Consider the following 25,071-nt stretch of genomic DNA (forward strand, 5'->3'; position numbering starts at 1 on the left):
ACCAGGCTCTGATTGGTGAGCAGCCCGGCGGAAGCCATCTTGCGCAGGCGTATGGTGCGGAGGGCCACCCAAGGGCAGGGCCTGTAAAGTAGGCAGGGAAGATCACGGCGCCTGCGCACAGGGGATACAGGTCCAGCCCTAGCGAGAGCGCGCCGGTCGCAAGATGGCTGCGGCCATGCGAGGCCTTGCTGTGTGTGCGCAGCGGGCGGCGGAGCGGCCCGGACAGAAGGGGCAGCGACGACACTAGCTCAGCCTTCAGCCAATCTTCTAGAACGCCACCCCAGCCTCTGCCTGCTTCGTCCGAGATGGATCTGGCCGTGGTCCCCGGTGCAGCGGGGCCCAGCAACGTCCCGGCCTTCCTAACCAAGCTGTGGACCCTCGTGAGCGACCCGGACACAGACGCGCTCATCTGCTGGAGCCCGGTAGGAGCTGGCATGGGCCGGAGCGGCCTTCAAGGGAGGGTCCTGTTGCGGGAGGGGCCCTTGCTGAGGAGAAGCGGCCTGCGAGTAGTAGGGCTTACTCAGGTTCAGCCATCCTGGCATCCAAGAGGGAGAACGCCGCTGTCTGGGGAGGAAGTGCGCCCCGCCCCCAGAGCCGCTCGCGGAGAGTAGGCCGAGACCCAAAATCCTACATTTCACTGGGACGATGATAAGGACGGGGCTTCCAGTTCAGGGTCTTTGCTCACAGAGAAATAGTTCCCAGAGGCCGTCTGCCTTTCTGCTTTTAGGCAATCATTCAGAGTAAGTAGAAGGCCTAACGATGCATGGAAGAAGAGCGAGAGTAGGAGGATATGAAGCCTAAGCTCGTCCCTGATAGTCTCCAGGCGCCAGAACAGTTTTGCCCGGCCCTCAAAGGGCGGTGTCGGACCCTATTCTGTTGCCTGGCAGCGGGCTGTGTACACCGCAGACCCTGCTGGACCTGCATCTCTGGCTTGCTTGCAGAGGCGGTCCCGCGTTTGTGTCTCAAGTTGGAAAGTAGAATCTGCTGTTCACATATGGGTTCTGAGGGCCAGAGCACAGAGCTAGCAAATGGTGGTGACCTGAAGATAGGCCGTCCTGATCCAGAGGGAGCCTTTGGAGGGATGGAGGCAGCAAGATGCCACCTACTTGACCTCCTGCAAGCCAAATCTGGCAGGCCTCTCCAACTCTGCTGAGCACTGCCCCCTCACACTAGTTTTTTAAGCTGGCAAGAATGAAGACAAGCTTGGGTGGCAAGTAGAGGCCAAGGCTTCTGCCTCTCAGTTGCTTGTTTGTTTAAACTCTGCTCTGCCTAAAGAGTACTTGGGAATAAAGAGAAGACTAGAAAGCCCAGAACTTCACTTTTCACCAGACCTTCTTTGTGGTTATCCCATGGGCTATGTGTGGGCCTTTCTCTCACCATAGCCCTAGAAAGGAGCAGCATGTTTTCCAGAATGCCATCTTGAGTTCACAACCTCTCCTAGACTTTATACTCCTGGGCAGAGAATATGACCTTACAGTTCTATCTTTCCCCAACTTCCCCCCTCTGTTTTCTTTGACTGAAAGAGAGCTTTCTTACTTAGATCCAGTAGGAATACCAGATATCCTCTGAAACAGTCTGAGCTTAATCCTATTAGGAAGACCATCCTGTCTGGTAGTGTGCCTGCTGTGTCTGCTTATAGATTGGTACAAACGTGGGTGAGGTGTCAGTGAACATTCTTCTAGGACAGGATGTTCTGATGAGGTCCTCTCAGTATGAAGATGGATCTCATCTGCCCTGTGACCTCCCCTCAGCCACACAGCTGCATGTCGTCTGTGAGCCTTGTTAGCACGTTGGAAGGGATGGGCAAGTAGTCTGTGCAGAGCAGCGGTGGAATGGCAGTCAGTGGGGGCTGGCGTGACCACGAGTGTACAAACCAAGCTCTGGCATCGAAATGGAGAAAGGAAATCCTCGTCTTGGCCACATAAAGACAGCAGAACCTCTTGGATCTGGCTGGCTGGCCCACAGATAGGACATAATGCTCCTGACCCATGTCCTGTGGGGCACTTACATTGTCTTGGTAGCCTCTTAACATCATTCCACTGCAAGAGGTTTGGGGTCCACATTCTTATTCTGAGTGGCTTCCAGATAAAAATTGTCTTACCCTTCTCAGACATATCCTCCTCCTTGAGGGAACAGGGAGCCTGTCAAGCCCCCAAAATCTTTTTTGTTTTCAAGACAGGGTTTCTCTGTATAGCCCAGGCTGGCCTGGAACTCAGAAATCCGCCTGCCTCTGCCTCCCGAATTTTGGGATTAAAGGCGTGCGCCACCACTGCCCAGTGAGCCCCAAAAATCTTTAACTGAGCTTTTCTAGGTCTGGCTTCTCATTCCTACTACATGGAGACAAGATAGGTCACTACCTTTCTCCAGTTCTATGGTATTCCAGTCCCCATTGCTGGCCTTCCTTCAGTTACAGTTGCTCCACAAGAACAAGGACCTCAGGAGAGCCAAGGGTTTCCTACAGATCCTGGGGAACAGCACACCCTTGACCAGATTTAGGATCCTAGTAAGATCCATGCAAGCATATAACCATAGATGTGGATTGTCCTCACTCAGTAGGCTTCTCTTTACCTTGTACCAAAATTGCCTCCAGATCTAGTGCCCAGAGATGAGTAGGCCAGAATACTTACAGTTAATCCATGGGGTCATTTCTCAACCCCAGCTTTTTCTCCTTTGTGCTGTGGTTCCTGTGTTTCCTGAGTAAGACTTTTGCTAGGATTGTTGGCAGAGCCACTTAGGTGCATTTGAAACGGGAAACGAAGCCTAAATAAAAAAGCAAAAGCTTAGAACCTTTATCCCGATTTTGTAAGGTCATTTGTCCCACCTGTTTTAGAAATGTTAAAAAGAAACATGAGAAATAAGTTTGCCTAACTTGAGAGAATACAGGTGGTGGTGGTGGTTTGTGCTTAATTTTTTTTTTATTTTCTTCTAGTTTTTAGAAGGTGAATGTGCATTTGTGTGTGTGTGTGTGTGTGTGTGTGTGTGCGCGCGTGTGCAAATGCATGGTATATAAAGTCCAGAGAGGAACATCCGATGTCCTCACTATCCCTCTGCTCTGTTCCCTTAAAACAGTGTCTCTCACTGAACCTGGAACTTGCCTGTTGTCAGCTGGACTGGCTGGTCAGCAAACCCCAACAATCCTGCCTACTCCACCCCGTGTTGGGCTTGCCAGCGCACACAGCCACACCCAGCTTTGCATGAGTACTAGGAAATCCAAATTCATGCTTGTGCAGCAAGCTCTCTTTCCTACTTAACCATCTCTTCGTCTCCTGAACGTGTTTTTAACCTACTAACCAACCCAAGCATTGTTGTCCTACTAGGTCTAAAGAGATCTAAACTCGGCTCCATTTGCCCTTTGTGCTGACTTCGGTGTGCTAGCCCCAGGAGCTGCCTGAGGGGCTTGAGAAGCAGGAAGAGGGCCACGTGATTTGTGCCAAATAAGTGCCAGAGCTAGTGGAGAATGAGCCAGAGGGGAACTGAAGCCTTAAATATTCAGGGAGTTTAAAAACAATGGACTGAAGTCTCATTTTTAAGACATCCTGCTTTTTTATAGCCTTTACAATGAAGGGTCTTCTTGAATTTTGTTGCTAGGTGCCTCTCTAGTCTCACCCTAATCCCAGCCTAATGATGTGGTTCTCTTTGAGAACAGCAATGACTATGGGTTGAGCATCTGGGAGAACCCTGTAATTGAAGAAACTGGATCCACTGAGCAAGGTCTCTTGAATTCCAGTGCTCACTCAGACAGCCACTGTGGAGGAGCTGGGTCCCAGGGTAGGCTGTTGGAGACCGAGTAGTTTGTGTAGTAATACAGGGGCAAGGTGCCCATCCACCTCAGTATTCTTCATGGGATCACATGAAGCATTTTAAAACAGAGTCTCAGCCATGGTTGATATCCAGAACTCCTAGCACAAGCAGGGCCACTCCCGTTATCCAAGCTCTGACAGTCAGATGAGCTTACTCGCAGATGGACAGCAGGAACTAACAAGCCCAGTGACCCCACCCTTACATACCTGGCAGCAGACTTAAAATGTCAGAGGTCATGTATAGCAGAGGTAAGTTGTGATGTGTGCTGCAGGTTCTGGAGGCTCTGGTGCTTCTAGCAATAACAGTCAGGCAGTGTGTTGCACAACAGTCTTCATCCAGTACTTCTAGTATGGAGGGAAACTAAGGCCAAAAGGATTGGCTTGGAGCAAAAAAAAAAAAAAAAATCAAATCCATCAGGTACTGTGTCTGTCTGTCTGTCTACCTATCTAGTGTGTGTAGTGTATATGTCAAATATCATCACTGCTCCACCTTGGGGGGGGTGTGTATTTTTAATGTATATATATGTTTTGCCTGAGTGTACTTCTATATACCATGTACCTGGTCTCTGCAGAGGCCAGATGGTGTCATATCCCCTGGAATTTGGGTTACAGGTGATTGATTGTGAGCTGCCATGTAGGTACTAGCAATCAAACCCAGGTCCTCTGGAAAAGTAGCCAGTAAGGTAGTCTGCTCTCCAGTCCCTCAACCTTGTTTTCTGAGACAGGATTTTTCACTGGCCAAGAGAGCTCACTGATTGTAATAGGCTAGCTAACCAGGGGCTCCAGGGCTCCTGCCTCTGCCTCTTCAGTGTTGGGATTACATATGCTCACCGCTGTGCCACCATTTGTGTATGTGCTAATTCTTTTTCTGATTTGTTTTGGGTTTGGGTTTGGAACAGGGTCCCTCTGTGTAGCCCTGTCCTGGAACTCATGTAGACCAACCAGGTTGACCTCAAACTAAAAGAGATCCTCCTACCTCTGCCTCCCAACTGCTGGTATTAAAGATATGCACCATGCCTGGCCCTTGTCTTTCATTTCAAGATTTATTGCTGGGCATGGTGGTTCATGCCTTTAATCCCAGTATTCAGGAGGCAGGTAGATCTCTGTGAGTTTGAGGCCAGCCTGGTCTACATAATGAGTTCCAGGACAGCCAGAGCTACACAAAAAGGACCGCTACCCCCAACCCCCTCCCCCCAAAATATTATTTTATGTGTATGGGTATTTTGTTAGCACTCAAGTAACTATGGAAGCCAGAAGAGGTTATCAGGGTCTATGGAGCTGGAATACAGACAATTGTTAGCCACCAAGTATATCTGGGACTGAACTGGGTCTTCTGCAAAAACAAGTGCTCTGACTGCCGAATGGGTGCTAGAGTTATGCAGGCACTTTACTAACTAGTCACTGAGCTAATGCTTCAGCAGTGTGTGTGTGTGTGTGTGTGTGTATACCATTCCTGTGGCACAATGTACAGGCAGATGTCAAATGACAACTTTAGGGAATCAGTTCTCTTCCACCACCATGTGAGTGTCAGGGATCAAACTCAACTCTTCAGGCTTGGTGGCAAGTGCCTTTGTGCATAGAGCCATCTCACCAGCCCTCCTTTGACCTTTTTAAAGCAGGGTCTCGCTAATTGACCAAACTGACATTGAATTTGTAATCCTCCTGTCTCAGTCTCTCAAGCAGCTAGGATTGCAGGCCTGCACCCAAGTCTTCCCTAGTCACTTGCTTTTTTTCAGAATGTCATTTTGGATTTGTACCTGAGGGTCCCTCCTTACCTCTGCACAGAGAAAAGAACCAGCAGAGATCTTTATACTGATGGACTCTGTGATCTGACCTGCATACTTCTTCCTGCCGCACAGAGGAAGGAGGTAGGGATACAGAGAGATCCAGGAGCCAGAGGTCATTGCAGGCCTCCTTGGAAGAACAGATACTCTGTGTTCTAGTATGCTTGCTAGAGGACTGCAGACATGCTAGAAGACAGTTGTTAACTGAAAGTTTATCCAGCCTGGGGTTAGATCATTTAGGTAAGAGTAGGTATGTATACAGGGAAAACCAGAGTTTGGGGGCTATGGATGTGCTACTCTAGAGGGAAGAAACAGCTCTCTTTGGATCATAATGACTAGGCTAGCACCTGCCTCTGGCAGCAGACTTTCTTCAAGTTATAGCAGGAGGAGGAGGCTAGCCTCACAGACTGTTAGAGAAGAGATACTCAGCCCCTGAATTTGGTGCCGACAAGTACTGCCAGGCTCCCGATTCCAACTTTCTACACCTCATGGTAAACAAAGTTGACTGGGCCGTGTGTGTGGTGACAGTGGAGGTTGGAGTTGCTGGTGGCTGGGCATGAAAAGGAATGTGCTGGTTCTGACACTTGTTTCAATTCTCTAGCTTGCTGCTCCTAAAGCCCTAGCTTCTGGGACCCAGAAAATGGCCAGGCAGCTAAGCTCAAGAGAGGGGGCAAATACATCATCAGCCTCATCTGTGGAGATACAGAGAAACTAAAATGGCAAGGACTGTGACTGGCAGATACTCAGAGAGCAGGTGACACACTTCATGGAACACCATGGCTGTTAAGCTTCTGGAATCATGGAACCTTTGAGAAAATATGCATAGCTTCAGGTTGGCTCTGTATAAAATGTATTCAGACAGAATTCTGTATGTATTTCAAGTTGTTGGTCTGTAGAAAATAAGATCACAGACTAGAAATAAGAGTCACTGTTTACTGACAACTGTATTTCAGTTTACTAGCCGTGTTAGACAACTACTTCTGCCTGGTCATGGCTCCCTTAATTCCACTGACAGATTTTCATTATATACAATTATAAGTTATAACACCCCCTTCCTAAAACTGCTTATGGTCAGCAAAAGAGGATCCATAAGCCACTGAGGCTCAAAGATAAACATTGGCTTCATCACAACTTCACCAGCCCTAGAAAATCATGATAGCTGTTAAGGAGTTAAAACCATTGAGCAGCACTCGGGCATTAGAAAGTAGATAAAAACTGAAGAAAGCCCATGTGTAAGACTTAATACAGCACAAATCAGGATGCAGTAAGACTGACTGTTCAAAGATAGCCGGATAATTTACTTAGGAAATCCTAAAGAACCTATACAAGTTTGTTAGATCACAGATCCATGGTCAATACACAGAAGTGAATTATATATCTACATATGAACAATGAATTATTATTGAGCTGTGGTAGGGCTAAAGAGAAGGCTCAGCAGTTAAATGCTTCCTGATCTCACAGAGGACCCAATTCCCAATTCAGTCCCAGTACCCATGACAGGGCGGCTGACAACCACCTGTCACTCTCTACTCCAGGGGATCTGATACCCTCGTCTGGCCTCTTCAGACATATACACACGCACATAATCTTTTTTTGTCTTTTAGTTGAAATATTTGTAATAGTATCAGAAAACACAAGTCTTTGGTAGCCACTGTGAGCAGGTAAGAGCTCCATCCTAAGGTGGAGTGGGTTGTGTTCTGAGTTTTGAGGGCGGATGATAAATGTCACCCAGAGAGCACTTCCGTTGTACAAAGAGAGCCTGCGGAGGATGCCCTTCTGTGCGATTCCCACTTGTGGTGGTTGCTGTTACTCTGTGGTTATTCCTTGGTTTATAGCTGCATGACTCCAGTCTGTCTTTGTCATTGCTTGGCATTCTCCCTGAGTGACTAACTTTATTTGGCTTTCTTCTTGTAAGAACATTAGTCCATTCAAATTAAGGATCCACTGTTTTCCAATATGGCATCACATCTGCAGCGGCCCAATTTACAGATAGTTACATTCCCAGGTATGGAGGTTAGGGCCGGAATGTATCTCTCTCCCCCCTTTTTTTTAAACCCCTTATTCCTCTCTTCTCCCTTCCTATTCCCGCTGCAGCCCCTCTTCCCACTGTTGCACCATTGCACAAATCTTTTCTTCCTTCTTTCATTTATTTTTTCCATTAAAACCCACTGAGTTCAATCAGTCGTGTTTGGACGTGCACAGGTGTGAGGTATTATTGGATTATGGGTAACTTACCATTGGCTATGCCCCTTAAGAACAATGACTCTACCCTCTCCTCCTCCCCCAGCAGCCACTACCAATTAGTAGTGCCTCAGCCTTAGTGCCTCCTGAGCCTCCTCCCTGTGTGTGCTGGAATGTTAGCAGTCTCTGTTGATTACAGGCCAGCACCAGCTGCCCTTCGTTCATCAGTGCCATAACCAAGCCCTGTCCCATCTGCCCATTTGTACATTCTTTCAGCTCTTTGACCAGTGACCTTCCCTGAGCCTTGGTGTGGAGTAGAGTGGTCTAGATGTCCCTCTTAGGCCTGGCGGGCACTGAAAGTCATTCATTGAGTCTACCTTAACTACTGCCCATTGCAAAAATAGATTTTTTTTTTTTAAGCAAAGGTTGAGAATAGCACTAATCTATGGATATAAATATAAATATTTAGAAGACCATTTGACAACATGTCCAATTTGCAAACATCAGTAGTAGATTCCCCCAGGGACTCAAATTTCAGTCATGGGCTTTTGACCAGGTTTACAGTATCAGGTATAAATTTGAGTAGACTTCAAACTCAGCAGGGTTGCTTACTGCTGTATATTCATGTCACTACTATACCATGGGACAAATCTTGCTCAGCAAGTCAGTATTGTAGAATATAGGGTCTTTCTAAGCAGCTTTCATAAATGAGGCGTGGAAGCTTGCTAGCTGGAATAAATTTCTAGATAAACTCCAACTTGGTTTCTCTCTGTCTTGTAACCAAAGTGTGTGGTATATTGAACAATAAAGATGTTTTGGGTTATTTGTTGTTTGCTGTGTTTTGTTTTTTGGTTTTTCAACACAGGGTTTCTCTATGTAGCCCTGGCTGCCCTGGACCTAACTCTGTAGACTAGGCTGACCTTGAACTCAAAGAAATCCACCTTCCTCTGCTTCCTGAGTGGTGGGATTAAAGATGTGTGCTACCACCACCTGGCTGGGATGGCATTACCAAACTGTCTCTACAATAAAAGCATTGTCAGAAGCAGTTATTACCTGCATTGTGCCCAGTGCCCCCATTTTTCTTCCCTATTTTATTTTCTTTAAAAAAAAAAAATTACTTATTTTGTGTATGTACGTGTGCCTGCATGAGTTTATGCTCAGGTGCCCATGGAGGTGGAAAGGCATTTGATGCTCTACTGGAATTAGGGTGCTTGTGTGCTGCTTCAGACTCAGACAGCCTGCCGCTGTCTCCTGAGGGCACACCCTACCCCCACCGTCCCCAGCTTTGATTTTGTTTTGGGTGGTGGTAGTGGTTGTGGTGGGGGGTTCGGGGTGGGGGTTTTGTTTGGTCGGTTTCTTTGAGATAGGGTCTCACCGTGTCATCTCACAGACTTATTTGTCAGATGTATAGCTAGCAAAGATTTTTTTCCAGTTCTGAAAGCTGCTTCTTTACTCATTTAACAGTTTCCTTTGCTATTTAAAACCTCTGAAATTTCATGAGGTCCTAGTCAATTATTGACCTTATATCCTGAGCCACTGACTCCCTTCCTCTTCAAGAAGTCCGTACCTAAAGTACAGCCAGCTTGCTTATGGTGAATGATCTTTTAAATGTGTTCTTAAATTCAGTTCACAAGAATTTTTGCATCTATATTCATCACTGAAATCGGTGTGTAATTATTTTGAGGGGAGGAGGGGTACAAGACAGGGTTTCTCTGTGTAGCCCTGGATGTCCAGGAACTCACTCTGTAAACCAGACTGGCCTTGAACTCCCAAGTGCTGGAACTGAAGGCATACACCACCACTGCCTGGCTCTGATTTTATTTATTTATTTATTTATTTTTTACTTATTTTTACACAATAATTTCAATCTCAGCCTCCCCTCCTTCCACTCCTCCCAGTCTCCCCCACCTCCCTTCTCCCCCAGATCTACTGTTCCTCCATTTCCTTTCAGAAAAGAGCAAGCCTCCCAGTAATATCATCTGAACATAACAAAGCATGGTCACAGTAAGACTAGGCACAAAACCACATATCAAGGCTCAGTGAGGCAACCCAGTGGGAGGAAAAGGGTCCTAGAAGAAGAAAAAGACAGACACTCCTACTCCCACTATTAGAAGTCACAAAAACAAGCTAAACAACCACAGTGTGTTTACAGGGGTCCTAGTGCAGACCCATGCAGGCTCCGTGATGCCCCTTCAGTCTGTGTAAGCACCTTTGGGCCCTTCTTAGTTGATTCTGTGTGCTGTGTTCTGGTGTCCTTGACCTCTGTGACCCCTAGAATCCTTCCTCCTCTTCCGAGGACTTCCTCAAGCGCCACCTAATGTTTTCATCTATCAGCTGCCTGGGAAAGCCTTTCTGATGATGATTGCACAGAATATCATTAGGAATAATTTCATTGGCTTTTTTTTTTTTTTGTAAATCATGGCCATCCTGGAAATGTCAGGCATGGGCTCCCTTTCATGGTTTGGACATCAAGTTAGATCAGTCATTGGTTGGCCACTCCCATGTGCTTTGAGCCCCAGCACACCTTGCAAGCAGGACAGGCGTCATAGCACCAAAACTGGCAGGCTTACCTGGTGTCTTAGGGTGTCATTGCTTTGAACAGACACCATGACCATGGCAACTCTTATGAAGGACAACAGTTCATTGGGGCTGACTTACAGGTTCAGAGGTTCCGTCCATTACCATTATGGTGGGAAGCTAAGAGTTCTACCTCTTGTTCTGAAGGTATCTAGAAGATTGGCTTCCAGGCAGCAGGGAGGGTCTCAAAGCCTCAGTGACACACTTCCTCTAACAAGGCCACTCCATGAGTGTGCCGAGCATATTCAAACCACCACATCTGGTAACAGGACATGGCTGGGCCAGGCTCCATACCCTCCATTGCTAGGAGTCCTTGCTAGGGTCAGCGTCATTAGTGCCAAGAAGTTTTAACTGCTGTGTTTCCACATTGCCCTAAACCTCCCAGAGTCCAGTCAGCTCTTCTTCAGACCCTCCTTCCCCAACCTGAGTCCTCCTCATATGCACACACACCCCTAGTCCACCCACAAATCTCTCTCTGCCTCCCAGGGAGACTCAGGTGTGCCCCTTGAGCCCTCCTAGTTACTTAGTCTCCCTGGGTCTCTGGATTCTATTGTGATTGTCCTTAACAGCTAATATCCACTTGTAGGTGGGTCTGGATTGCTTTGCTCAGAATGATTTTTTTCCCTAGTTTCATCCATTGCCTGCAAGTTTGATGATGTCATTTTTTTCTAACAGCTGCATAATATTCCATTATATAAATAGACCACATTTTCTTTATCCATTCTTCAGTTGAGGGACATCTAGGTTGTTTCCAGATTCTGGCTTTTACGAATAAAGCTGCTATGAACATAGTTGAGCAAGTGTCCTTGTGGGTGGTAGTGCATCTTTTGGGTATATGCCCAGGAATGGTATAGATGGGTCTTGAAGTAGAACTATTCCCAGTTTTCAGAGAAACCGCTAAATTGATTTCCAAAGTGGTTGTACAAGTTTGTACTCCATCAGCAATGGAGGAGTGTTCCCCTTGCTCCACATCCTTGCCAGCATGTGCTATCACTTGAGTTTTTGATCTTAGCTATTCTGACCAGTATAAGATGGAATTGTTTTGATTTGCATTTCCCTGATGAACTGAGGACTTTGAACATTTCTTTAAGTGCTTCTCTACCATTGAGATTCCTTTGTTGAGAATTCTGTTTAGCTCTGTACCCCATTTTTTTAAAGAGTTATTTGTGTTGTTGGTGTCTAACTTCTTGAGTTCTTTATAAATTTTGGACATTAGCCCTCTGTCAGATGTAGGGTTGAAGACCCTTTCCCAATCTGTAGGCTGCCGTTTTGTCCTTTGCCTTACAGAAGCTCTTTAGTTTCATGAGGTCCCGTTTATCAATTAATTGATCTTAGAGCCTGAGCCACTAGTGTTCTGTTCAGGAAGTTGTCTCCTGTACCAGCGAGTTCAAGGCTGCTCTCCTCTTTCTGTTCTATCAGATTTAGCGTATCCAGTTTTATGTTGAGGTTCTTGATCCACTTGGACTTGGGTTTTGTGCAGGGCGATAGATAAGGATCTCTTAGCAATCTTCTACATGTGGGCATCCAGTTAGACCAGCGCCATTTGTCGGAGATGATTTCTTTTTTCCATTGTATGGTTTTGCCTTTTGTTAAAAATCAACTGTCCAAATGTGTGTGCGTTTATTTCAGGGTCTTTGATTCGATTCCATTGGTTAACATGCCTATTTCTGTACCAGTGCTATGCAGTGTTTATTACTATTCTGTAGTACAGCTTGAGGTTAGAAATGGTAATACCTCCGGAAGTTCTTTTATTGTTCAGGATTGCTTTAGCTATTCTGGGTTAGATTTTTGGTTTTTTGGTTTGTTTTTCCATATGAAATTGAAAATTGTCCTTTCAAGGACTGTAAAGAATTGTGTTGGAATTTTGATGGGGATTGTATTGAATCTGTAAATTGCTTTTAGTAGGAAGGCCATTTTTACTATGTTAATTCTACTGATCCATGAGCATGGAAGAGCTTTCCATATTTCCTTCAATTTCTTTCTTTAAAGATTTAAAGTTTTTGTTATATAAGTCTTTCACTTGGTTGGTTAGGGTTATCCCAACAAATTTTGTATTTTTTTGTGGCTCCTGGGAAGGGTGTTGTTTCCCTGGCTAATTTCTTTTTTTGTTTGTTTGGGCTTTTTTGTTTTGTTTTGTTTTGTTTTTTCGAGACAGGGTTTCTCTGTGTAATCTTGGCTGTCCTGGAACTCACTCTGTAGACCAGGCTGGCCTCGAACTCAGAAATCCACTTGCCTCTGCCTCCCAAGTGCTGGGATTAAAGGCGTGCGCCACCACTGCCCGGCTCCTGACTTCTTTCTTAGTCTGTCATTTGTATATAGGAGGGCTACTGTTTTGGTTTGTTTTTTAGGTAATCTCGTATCCAAAGATGGATTGTTTGTTTGTTTATTTGTTTGTTTTTTTTTCAAGGCGGGGTTTCTCTCTGTAGCCCTGTCTGGAACTCACAAAGGTTGCTGCCTGTGCCTCTCTTCTGGTGCTGAGATTAAAGGCACTTGGCTTTATCTGTGCTTTTATCTGCGTTGGGTATCAGGGTAATACTTTACTAACAAGAGTTTGGTTAGGGCTGGAGAAACAGCTCAGTGGCTTACGCTAAGAGTGTGCACTCCTCTTACAGGGGGTCCAAGTTCAGTTCCCAGCACGCACATCACACAGCTCGTAACTGCCCATAACTCTAGCTCCAGAGGGATCCAATATCCCTAGCCTTCATGTGTGCTCATGTGCACATACTCAGAGACCCACATCATTAAGAGAAAAGTGTAGTTGGGTGGTGCTCCTTCCTTTGATGTTTTCTAGAATACTCTGAAAAGCTTTGGTGTCAGTTCTTTGTAGATCTGGTAAAATGTACTAATAAACCCATCAAGACCTGGACATTCAGGCTGGAGAGATGGCTCAGTGGTTAAGAGCACTGACTGCTCTTCCAGAGGTCCTGAGTTCAATTCCCAGCAACCACATGGTGGCTCACAACCATCTCTAATGGGATTTGATGCCCTCTTCTGGTGTGTCTGAAGACAGCCACAGTGTCCTCATATAAATAAAATAAATAAATCTTTAAAAAAAAAAAAAAAAAAGCCTGAACATTCTGTATCTTTTGGAAGTTTAATTACTGCTTGAATTTCACTTTTTGTTATAGATCTAAATTACTTAACTTGATTTAACTCATATGGGTGGTATATGTCTCAAAATGATGGTCCATCTTTTCCTTTTAGCTAGTTTGGTCAGAGATTTGTCAATCCTTTTGTTTGTTTTGTTTTATTTTGTATAGACAGGGTCTCTCTATATAACCCTGTCATCTTTGATATTCACTATATGTACTAGGCTGGCCTTGAACTGACAGACTACCTGCCTCTGCCTCCCACCCAAGTACTCAGATTAAAGGTATGTGCCACCATGCCTAGCAATGGGTTTGTCTTCCTTATCCTTTCAAAGAACCTCCTCTCTCTTTTTTTTTTCCTTTCTATTCTTTGTAATCAAGTTTTTTGTTTTTTGTTTCTTTTTTTTTTTTTTTTTTTTTTTTTTTTGACTTTTTGGATTTTTTTTCTCCATTTCACTAATTTCTACACTAAGATTCAATAAAGATTTTGGGTTTGGCCTATTCTTTTTCTGGGGCTCTAAGATATGATATCATTAAGTTACTTATTTGAGGTGTATACTAATGCCTGGCATCTTGTTGGTTTTGTGGTATTTGGGGTTTTTCCTTTCTGTCTTGCTTAACTGCTATTCTATTCTACTATGATTTATTCCTGCCTTTGGCTTCGTGGGTGGTCTCCTTTTCAGTGGAAAAGTGGAATCCTGAAGGATTCCTTGAAGTATGTTCTGTAGATCTTACTGATTATGACCTCCTTTACACAGTTTTTGTTTCTCCTTCCATTGTGCCAGATATCTTTGCTGGATAGAACAGTCTGTACTGACTTGAAAACTTCAAAACTTGAAATACATCCTTCTTACTGGGTGGTGGTACACACCTTTAGTCCCAGCATTAGGCAGGTCTCTGTGAGGTCAGGTCCAGCCTGGTCTACAGAGTGAGTTCTAGGACAGCCAGGGCTATACAGAGAAATCTTATCTTGAACTCCCTCCCCCCCCAGAAAACAAAATACAACAACAAAAATAACTCCTTTTACAGTTGCTCAAGTGAGTTAAGTATTAAATACAGTCCTCCGTTGATATTCTAGAGTAGTATTTTCATGGAACCTACACATATTTTCCCATGTAGTTTAAGTTATTCCTGGATGATTTATAGTAACTACTGTGACATAAATCCTGTATGGATACTTTATGATGATTTGCATAGTTCATAATGGAAAACCAAAAAGCCGCCGGGCAGTGGTGGCGCACGCCTTTAATCCCAGCACTTGGGAGGCAGAGGCAGGCGGATTTCTGAGTTCGAGGCCAGCCTGGTCTACAGAGTGAGTTCCAGGACAGCCAGGGCTACACAGAGAAACCCTGTCTAAAAAAAAAAAAAAAAGCCTGTACATGTGAAGTGCTGAGATAGTTTCTTTAGTACCTTAAGTCTGCAGAGGGTTTTTTTTCAAAAGTAATTCCCAGTCATATCTTTTTCTCCTATTTCCCTGTTTTCTTTCATCTATTTTTTTTAAGTTTCCTTATTTTGTTGTTGTTGCATTCAAATGTACTGTGCTTACTGATCAGCGTTCTGTGGTGGGTTTGAAGCAGAGTCTCCCTTGGGACATTTTCTATTAGTAACGCTCTGTTCAATGGCTCTTCTTTTGCTGCTTCAAACATTACTTCCTTGTTTCTCTGAGCGTATTTATTATTTCACATGTATGAGTGTTTTACCTACACATATATGCACTGTATCCATGCCTGGTGCCCATGGAGGCCAGAAGAGGGTGTTCAATCCCCTGGAACTGGAGATACAGACTTGTAAGCTACTCTGTAGGTGCTACAGACTGAACCTTGTCCTTTGCAGAACAGCGGCTGCTCTTAACTGCTGAGCCATCTCTCTGTCCCTTCAGCATGTTTACAGCAACACTGTATCTTTTGTTAAGTTTATTGTCTTGTCCTTGGTGGGCAGTCTCTGCTGTTCCTCCTTGTCCACTATGTGTGAGTCACACTTCAGTTTCTGTTGGTCTTGCATTTTCTGTCATTAGTATATTATAGGACTCAATGGTGGCTAAATCATCTTGCTTCCTTACTGCTTGTGACTTGGCCAGGCTGCTTCAGAAAGACTGCTTCTCCTTGATGACATTCACTGCCTTGAAGTTGTCGCATTCAGCATTGAAACACCAGCAATTACTGCCTGGTCTTGCTGCTGTTTTATGTGATGCTCTGAGACATGGGTTATTAGGCAGTCAGATCCAGTTAAATTTGTGAGCATTAGTGAGGTTGTCAGACTGCTTTTCTTGGGGTATTTTAGTGGGTTCGTTGAGCAAAAGCAGGTTTGAGTTAGTCTTACATTCTAATCCCAAAGGCTCTTTCGCTTACTTTTTCCCATCAGGCAGACTGCCTGGAGCTCAGCTCACATTGTTGGCTCATACTGGGGCTTGAGCTCTCCAATACTGTTTGACCTCAAGTGAGCTAGAGCCCCTTCCTTATGGACTATAGCTACTACACTTCCCAGCTGAACACTCTTAACTGTGCATCTTCTGTCCTTCCTGCCAACTAAGGTGAGGGTGGTTGGACTGGTCTTCTCTGCCCCTGGAACTAGGGTCTCTTATCTGGGAACACTGTGAGGTGGAAGACATGTCCAAGCAGTAATGTGATCTCTTCAACCTATAGATAGAAAAGACACATCCTTCCAGAAGTATCCTTAAACCTTGACAAAACTAAGGAGAAGGAGTCCTACAATTTAGCCACACCTTCCAGAGTGCAGCATGTGATATGGGGGTTAGTGCCAGGGATAGTAGACTGTAGTTTGTGAAAGACACTCAGTGATCCAGTGGGTTCTAGTGGTTTCATTGGTCGCTCTTTTTCCTTGATGCATGTGGAACAATTTCAGGGACTTTAATTGATCTAAACAAACTTTGTGTTACTGGAGAGGAAGCACTGTCCCAAAGCTCCACAGTCCCAGTCCAATGAGACTTTCCTTCCATCTTCAAGGATATGAATTCCTGATTCATCCTGCAGCTGATCAGTGGGTCATCTACCATCTGTGTTGATATGGCTGTGAGTTGGCTGTTTGCAAGGCCCCTCTTCCCTGGTCCTGAGTTTGGCAGTTGGATTATGGAGTGACCGTGTATGACTCCCTTTTAGTTTTTTTTCTGTTTGAAGTTCATTTAGTTTCTTGGATGTTTTTCATCAGATTTGGTGTGTTATTGATCAATTTTTCTAAATTATAGTCATTTGTCCAGTCTCATCTTCTGAGACACCCATTAAGTATTGAAGGTCTGATGATGCCTTACAGGTCTTTCTCAGTTCTGTTCATTGTATTCACTTAGTCACTGTTTTATTGCTGTGAAGAGACTCCAGAACCGCAACTCTTATAAAACATTTCACTAGGGGTTTGCTTACGGTTTTAGAGAATCTGTTATCATCAAAGCAGAGAGCATAGTGGCATGCATAGTACTAGAGTAATTGAAAGCTATGTCCTGATCCAGAGACTGACTGACTGGGTCTGGAATAGGCTTTTTAAATGTGGAAGCCCACTCCCAATGGCTGTCTTCAGTCCATAGCCTCAGTTGTCTCTTCTCCCTGTTCTCATCTTCTTGAGTCCCCAGGTGAATTTTTAACCTGAGTTGTGCTTTACAAATCCAGAATATCAACTTGGTGTTTCTTTTTCACTTTTTATTGCTTTGCTGAGATTCCCCATTAGTAGGACATCATCCTTATACCTAGGCCTTCATGTAGTTCTTCGGGTCTTTGGCCATACTAAAAGTTAGAATCTATATACTCCAACATAGGGGGTATATCAGTTGCTCTTTTCTTTTCTTTTCTTTTCTTTTCTTTTCTTTTCCTTTCCTTTCCTTTCCTTTCCTTTCCTTTCTTTTCTTTTCTTTTCTTTTCTCTTTTCTTTTCTTTTCTTTCCTACTAGAAGCTATAGCTTCTCTTTTTGATTAAATTTATCTTTAAAAAAATTAAAGGGTATTCATAATGGTTACTTCATAATTCAACTGCAAACTCAAGACCAGGGAAAGACCTTGCAGTCAGCAAAGTCATTCCACACTAGTTTAAGTATACACATACATGTGTGTAGAGGTTAGAGGACAACTTGTGAAGTCGGCTCTCTCCTACTGTGTACCTGGGTACCATGGATTGAACTTAGGCTGCCAGGCTTAGCAGTGGTTGCCTGCCGAGACATTGCACCAGTCCCAGCCGCAGCTTCTTGTTTAAATGCCTCATTGGTTCTGACTCTCTGCTGGTATGTGGTGGTTACTGTGAAAGTGCAACATCCCCTGCATCTCTCACTTTCATCATTATGCCATTCATTGTTGGTTCTGGTGAGTTCCCTGGACTAATTATGTCATGTTTGTGTTCTTGGTAGCCATTGCACTTTGTCCAGCTGACTTAATTGAGTGAGTTGAACTGAAATTTCCTTTAAAAAGCTGGATCCAGTGAGTTTGCTGTCTTTCCTGAACCTAGAGAGGCCCCATCTTTTTATGCAGATTCCCGTCGTGAACACATAGCCTAGGAGTGACAACCCAACTTTCTATCCTACTTTACCTTTGTGCCAGAGGGAGAGCTTATGGCCTTCATAGGTCTTCCTGAGTATGTGCACAGCTCTAACGTCTGCATAGCATTTGAATTCCCAGGAATATTTCAGAATCCATAATGATCCCTCATTCACAACCTTTTAAGGTTTCTGGCTAGCCTGTGCTATACATTATCTCAGCAACTGAGAACAAGCTTCCTCCATCTGCTCCTTTATGTCTCTTGATTGGTCTCAGGTCCAGCAAAGCTAACCTTACTTTGAGAGTCTTCTAGCACCAAGCCCTTGAGTGCTCTCGCCCATGTTCTCAGTGCTATTGCTGCCACTGGTCCACAGCTGAGGGAAGAATGGGGACTACACAGTTAGTATAAAGGGCCTCTTGCTCTCACTGATATCACACTCCTACCCGTGCTTTCCCTGCTGCTTAGGAGTCTCCTCCTCCTGTGTTCACTTCCCCTACTGTTTCTGTTTAAGCCTGTTTCACTGCTCTGCATGTTGGAAAGCAGCCTTGGTGGTAATTCCAACACCTTGGGATCCTTTTGATTTATTTTTAAATGTCAGTATTATAGTCCTCCCACTCCAATGAAGACACCGGTTCCTTAGTTGATTTGTCTTGCACATCCATGAAAATACTGTCCCCTACCCACTGTCCCCCCTCCTCCCCCCCCACTCCAGAATTAAATGCCTCTGAGTTGCCATGGCCCTTCAGCCCCTCCTAGTGGTTCTGGACTGTGTTCAGGAAAGCACTAGTACAGAAGTACAGCCCCAGTATTCAACAATCTCAGGTTTTCATCTTAGGTTGAAAAATAAGGTGTTATTTCTGATCAAGACTGTCTTCCAGAGCAGCAACAACTTCATGCCTGTTTTGACTGCCACAGTTTGGAGCTGTGTGTGTGTGTGTGTGTGTGTGTGTGTGTGTGTGTGTGTGTGTGTCTGTTCTTATATATATTATTTAGCATATATATGTGTGCCACATGTATGCAAGAGCCCATGAAGAACAGACCTTGGAATTACCAGCAGTTGTGAGTTGCCATATAAGTGCAGGGAAACAAATCCAGCTCCTCTATTAGACCAGTAAGCACTCAAACCACTGGACTATGTCTCCAGCTGATCTTAGCTATTCTTAAAGTTTGCTGATTAAGACTAAATTCTAGTCAATCCCTAAAGATGACCAGAATGCTGTGGGTAATTTATGAGTCTAAACCTAGCAACTGAAAACTGCCAGGGAGTTAAGATCCTATCTCTGGCTACATGGTCCTCACTGATCAGACCTAGGTTCCATGGCTTGGATACCAGCCAGTCCTAAGGTTGAGCTCACCTTCTGCTACTTCTATGGAAGGAGAATGTACAGTGCCCACCACACATGGAGAGACGCTTCAGGACACAATGGAAATGTTATGGCACATGCTACATATGATCTGCCCATGTGTCTCCTGACAGAGTGGGAACAGCTTCCACGTGTTTGACCAGGGCCAGTTTGCCAAGGAGGTGCTGCCCAAGTACTTCAAGCACAACAACATGGCAAGCTTCGTGCGGCAGCTCAACATGTGTGAGTACCTCCTGCAGGATGGTATGCCTGCTTCCCTAGGTGTGGAGAAACAGACCCCAGCATATTGCTAAGGGATGGAGGCCTGGGTTGGCTAAGGAAGGGTCCTCGTGAGTTTGAGCCTGAATTCTCCAGAGAAGAGTATAGGATATGAGGCCCTGACCTAATAATCACACTTCCATTTGCAAGAGGGGAAGCTGTGCCGGGACAAGGTCTTTCCAACCAAGACTAACTTGCTATGGTAAATGGACACCAGTCAGAATTTCAGTTTTCTAGGAGGCCCCTTGCCTGCCCTAGGCCATGGTTCGGCTGTTGAAGGTCTGGTCCCTGGCCCTCAGAACTCCTCCCACCCCTATATGCACAGATGGCTTCCGAAAAGTAGTCCACATTGAGCAGGGTGGCCTGGTCAAGCCTGAGAGAGATGACACCGAGTTCCAGCATCCTTGTTTCCTACGTGGCCAGGAACAGCTCCTTGAGAACATCAAGAGGAAAGTGACCAGCGTGAGTCACCAGTCCTGAGTACAGCCCCTCCCTGTCCTCAGATATCCCTGTAGGCTATGGGCTGGGAGCAGTATCTAGTAGTGCTGCAGGGCTAGCCTAAAAGCATAGCCTGTGCTTATCTATCTCTGACCACCTCCCTCTTCCCAGTGTTTCCCAGATCCTCCTCATTCCCTGGATGCCTAGGTGAAGCACAGGAGCCTACCACACTCCAGAGCCACTTTGGACTCTTGTATGCCCCACCTCTTAGGTGTCCACCCTGAAGAGTGAGGACATAAAAATACGCCAGGACAGTGTCACCAGGCTGTTGACAGATGTGCAGCTGATGAAGGGGAAACAGGAGTGTATGGACTCCAAGCTCCTGGCCATGAAGCAGTAGGTCCCCAGGCTCAGGAGGGTGGCCAGGTTGCTTTGGGTCTCCTACCCCACCCACCCTGCCATTCAAGCCTCCTTCCTGCTTCCCAGCCTGCCTTGTTTCTATGGCAAAACCTTGTCCTGTACATCTCCAAACATAAAATGGGGTTAGAGGTCTCCCACTGCACCCACTTCTCACTCCGTTGCCGGGCTTCCCATTTTTAGGATCTGAGCATACAAAGCCTATTTCCAGGTGCCTCCCTGAAAACCAGGGCTGGCAGGAGCTGACCACAACAGTCCTTGGGCCAGCCCCACTGTTCTCTATTCACAGTGACTCCAACTCCCCCTTTATCACTCAGTACACGGCATCACAGTTCACAGCTGCCTTTTACCCCCAAACTGAGGGTAAGCTGCAGTTTAGTATCTTTCCCAGAGTCCTGCCCTGTGTGTCTAGCCAGTATGTGATAAGTCCCCCATTTTGGATAGGATCCTAAGGTGTGCCATCAGATTCTATCTATGCCCCCCTCAGTCCTGGTTGACACTTGAATCCTGCCCTGTAAGTAGAGCGGAGTTAGGGAATCAGTGGTGCAGTGAGCCCTCATCTGGTCCAGCCCTGTCCGTCAACAGCCTGACTCTGGCTCTTCTAATGTGACCCAATTGACCCAGCAATGTGTTGCAGCGAAAACGAGGCCCTGTGGCGGGAGGTAGCCAGCCTTCGACAGAAGCATGCCCAGCAGCAAAAAGTTGTCAACAAGGTGGGCAGGGCTGGTGGTAGGTGGGTCCCCTGCATGACTGGGCCAGGGTGACTATATCCTTTCTTCCCCACAGCTCATTCAGTTCCTGATCTCACTGGTGCAGTCGAACCGGATCCTGGGGGTGAAGAGAAAGATGTGAGGCTCTGGGAATGTCTACACTGTCCACTCTGACCCTGCGCTTTGGTGTCCTCTGCTTGCTGTATATCCTGGGCACCACCAAGGTCTGTGTAGACAGTTGACCTGTCTCTTCCCTGCAGCCCTCTGATGTTGAGTGACAGCAGCTCAGCACACTCTGTGCCCAAGTATGGTCGACAGTACTCCCTGGAGCATGTCCATGGTCCTGGCCCATACTCAGTAAGCACCAAGCTCCATGGGACTGCCAGTAAGTGTGTAGTGGGTGCTGGGTGGCCCAGGCTACCACGGGTATGCCTTGCATGTGGCCTTTGTCTTTAATTGCAGGCTCAATCTCCAGCCTACAGCAGCTCTAGCCTTTACCCTGATGCTGTCACCAGCTCTGGACCCATAATCTCCGATATCACTGAGCTGGCCCCCAGCAGCCCTTTGGCCTCCCCAGGCAGGAGCATAGATGAGAGGTGGGGCTGCAGTACCTTTGTCCCTCCTATCACCTGAGTGGGTCAGCCTTTATGGACTTTGGGCAGGTTAGAAATGGGTGGAACTAACTTAGGCTCCTTCTAACATGTCTGTCATTGTCTAACATGTTCAGGCCTCTGTCCAGCAGCACCCTGATTCGTGTCAAGGAAGAGCCCCCCAGCCCACCTCACAGCCCTCGGGTACTACTAGAGACGAGCCCCGGGCGCCCATCCTCCGTGGATACTCCTTTGTCCCCAACTGCCTTCATTGACTCCATCCTTCGAGAGAGCGAGCCTACCCCTGCTGCCTCAAACACAGCCCCTATGGACACAGCCGGAGCCCAAGCCCCCGCACTCCCAACCCCCTCCACCCCTGAGAAGTGCCTCAGCGTAGCCTGCCTAGACAAGTGAGTGCTATGCCCACCCTGCCTCCCTATAGCCTCTGAACCCCAACAGCATGGGATTTCCTCAGGCTGGACACAGGGTAACTATGTTTTAGCAAGGCACAATCCCTGCAGTTTGCTGGGAGTGATGGGTTGGATCTGTTCCCCCAGACCTGAGTGAGGTTGAAGCTGGGGAGGGAGACCAACCACATTACTAGAAATGGGATATGCCCCTGCCTCCTGGGCCACCTTGACTACTGCCATCAACTTCTCTTATGGCAAGCCCCAAGATCTTTGGATCTGTCATTCTCCCTAGTCCTGACACCAGAAATGATGAGTCAAAGCCCTTGACCACCACCCCTCAGACACATCCCAAAAGCTGAGTGAGCGAGGACGGTGGGCGTAGAAACCCCCCCGTCCCCCGCCTGCAATGGGGGGGCTCTTGTCTTTGTATCTTGCAGTTTGGCTCGCGCTCCACAGATGTCTGGGGTCGCCCGCCTCTTCCCCTGCCCCTCTTCCTTTCTGCATGGCCGAGTCCAGCCAGGGTTAGCGCTGCCCCCACTTGGGAGGGAGGAGGACTCCGCCAGGCCCCCTCCCACAGCCATGGACCAGTTCCCAACCTGGGCATAGCACTTGCCCTCCCTGGCGAAGAGCACCAGGGGCTGGTCTCACAGGCTCTGACTGTGACATCTCCACTGACTACCCTTTGCACAAGCCAATGGCTGTAATAGAGACAAGTTTCCTGCCTGCCCCAGCTGCCAGTACAAGCTGCTACAATGAGCTTCCTGTCAGAGTAGGGCAGGCCCCATGGCACCTACAGAGCTATTTTAACTGCCTTGCCCATGGCTCAGGTGTGTCCATGGCCTAAGGCTTTCTGGTCTAAAGGAGTTCTACCCATGCCAAGTACAGTCCTGTTGCCTCTCCTTACTCTCTTCCGGGTACAGTGGCAAGACTGTCAAACCTGAAAAATGTGCCCTCCTATCCATTTCCAGAGCCAACGCCCCTTGTCCTTTTTTTCCACCTCCTTCTTGGCCCAGCCTCAGTAATTACTAAAGCCTCCTAGGATGTCCTGCCCATGGGCCTTGCTATATTAGCAAGCCATGATGGGCAAGCTTGTCCTTTCGGCAGCTTCCCAGAGATATACACACACAGTCCTCCCAGCATATGCTGGCTATGCAGAAGGACCTTGCTTGGGGGACTGCAAACAAAGGAGAGCCCTTCTCTAGCATGAGTGCGGCTGGGTGGGAGCCTGGGGCACTAGTTCACCTGCCCACTTGCCCTGGGCCAGGAACGAGCTAAGTGATCACCTGGATGCCATGGACTCCAACCTGGACAACCTACAGACCATGCTGACCAGCCACGGCTTCAGTGTGGACACCAGCGCCCTGCTGGACGTGAGTCTGGTCATCCCTACCCACCCTGCTCCATCCTGCCCACAAGCCAACCCTGACTTCCTCCCTCCTCCTGCAGCTGTTCAGCCCCTCGGTGACCATGCCCGACATGAGCCTGCCTGACCTGGACAGCAGCCTGGCCAGCGTGCGTAGGCGGGCAGGGTGGGGGGCAGAGGGGGCCATCAACAACCCTCACTGTGTTCTCTGTCCCACAGATTCAGGAGCTTCTCTCTCCACAAGAGCCTCCCAGGCCTATTGAGGCAGAGAACAGTAACCCCGACTCAGGTAAACTAAGTTTCTGTGCTACTCCCAACCCTCACTTCCAACTTGCCCACCCCCACCATCCTGACCCATTCCCCACAGGAAAGCAGCTGGTGCACTACACGGCTCAGCCACTGTTCCTGCTGGACCCTGATGCTGTGGACACAGGGAGCAGTGAACTGCCTGTGCTCTTTGAGCTGGGGGAGAGCTCCTACTTTTCTGAGGGAGATGACTACACAGATGATCCTACCATCTCTCTTCTGACGGGCACTGAACCCCACAAAGCCAAGGACCCCACTGTCTCCTAGAGGTCTCAGGAGTTGTCAGGCTGGCTAATGCCTGGCCCCCAACCTATCCCTAGGACATGGCTAGTCCTGGGGAGACAAAACAGTTGGGCAGTCCAGGGGATCCTAGGTCAAGCCACAACAACCCCAGTGGAGCACAGATGGAACTCAGGCCTGGGCAGTACCTTGAAGCAAGAGGAAGGTCCTGAGGGATGCATACCTGCTGCCTTCACCCCCGCCCCAGGTCTACTCTCTGATCAGAGCTTCACAGCCACTTGGACTGACCCTGAAGGTTGTTGTTCATAAAATTGTATTTTGGATTTTTACATGAGAGTCCCCTTTAACCCTTCATAAATAAATAAACAAACAAACATATATACATACATATACACCCAGAGATGGGCAGATGATAAACAGACAGGTTCTACTGTGGCCTGTGTGTTTCCTCCTGCACTGAGGGATCTGGTAGCTGGAGATGTAGGCAAGTTCAGAACTCACTACATGTCTCTTTGGAAAACTACAGATACCTGTGATACTCCCTAGGCCAAACTTGATGTCACAGAACTAGTATCTGCTCACAGCTTTTTCTTTAGGGGACCAAAAAAGACAATCTGCCCCATGTTGTCAGCAAGAGTGGTCTGCATGGTCATGCTGGACATAGTGGCAGAGCCAGAACCCGTATCTATCAGGTACTGGACTGGTTCTGAATTTGTTCCTGCTGTCTTGGACTGGGGAAAAACAAGTGGAAATGCCCTCACGGGTGGCCTAGGGCAGGCTGTAGTGCACACCTTGAGTTCTGAGGCAGGTGAGTTTACTGCCCACCCTGCCTAGCACCTGATAACCACCTAACTGCAGGTTAGGGTCTGTAGCCTGGCAGAATCTAGCAGTTGACAAGCACAAACCTCACCAAGGCAAGGATAAGGACCTTAGATTGTCAAAAGACTCTTATGTAAAAGTCTTTTAATTTGGCAGCTACTAGAACTTGGGGGCAAAGTATTCCTCTGTTCAGAGACAAGGGTGGTTTGGAAGAGTGGGCCAAGCCCAGTCAGGTTTGGCCTCTGTGCAGCAT

At 46.9% G+C, this 25,071-nt stretch overlaps 1 protein-coding gene across 7 annotated transcripts; it reads left to right on the forward strand.

Annotated features, from left to right (window-relative positions):
* The first annotated feature begins 66 nt into the window (after positions 1-66).
* Hsf1 (heat shock transcription factor 1) lies at positions 67-24,385 on the forward strand. Of its 7 annotated transcripts, none has more exons than XM_034516115.2 (14): positions 67-422; positions 19,381-19,489; positions 19,851-19,987; positions 20,235-20,359; positions 21,018-21,093; positions 21,167-21,228; positions 21,351-21,447; positions 21,553-21,686; positions 21,818-22,090; positions 22,528-22,611; positions 23,355-23,460; positions 23,537-23,602; positions 23,673-23,742; positions 23,821-24,385. In XM_034516115.2, the coding sequence occupies exons 1-14, from the start codon at positions 306-308 to the stop codon at positions 24,024-24,026; spliced, it is 1,662 nt and encodes a 553-aa protein (XP_034372006.1). In that variant the 5' UTR covers positions 67-305; the 3' UTR covers positions 24,027-24,385. The 7 variants fall into 7 exon arrangements, with proteins under 7 accessions (XP_034372006.1, XP_076768378.1, XP_034372007.1 ...); XM_076912263.1 differs by having other exon boundaries at positions 21,830-22,090; XM_034516116.2 differs by having other exon boundaries at positions 21,833-22,090.
* Positions 24,386-25,071: the final 686 nt, after the last annotated feature.

The sequence above is a fragment of the Arvicanthis niloticus genome, chromosome 13 (genome assembly GCF_011762505.2).
Source record: "Arvicanthis niloticus isolate mArvNil1 chromosome 13, mArvNil1.pat.X, whole genome shotgun sequence".
NCBI classification, from domain to species: domain Eukaryota; kingdom Metazoa; phylum Chordata; class Mammalia; order Rodentia; family Muridae; genus Arvicanthis; species Arvicanthis niloticus.

What these genes read in the sequence shown, in the direction of transcription:
- Hsf1 (XM_034516115.2), top strand. Translation starts at nt 306, where the DNA reads ATGGATCTGGCCGTGGTCCCCGGTGCAGCGGGGCCCAGCAACGTCCCG. An exon ending in CGCTCATCTGCTGGAGCCCG is followed by an intron (nt 423 to 19,380) that starts GTAGGAGCTGGC and finishes GTCTCCTGACAG; the next exon opens with AGTGGGAACAGCTTCCACGT. An exon ending in AGCGTAGCCTGCCTAGACAA is followed by an intron (nt 22,091 to 22,527) that starts GTGAGTGCTATG and finishes TGTATCTTGCAG; the next exon opens with TTTGGCTCGCGCTCCACAGA.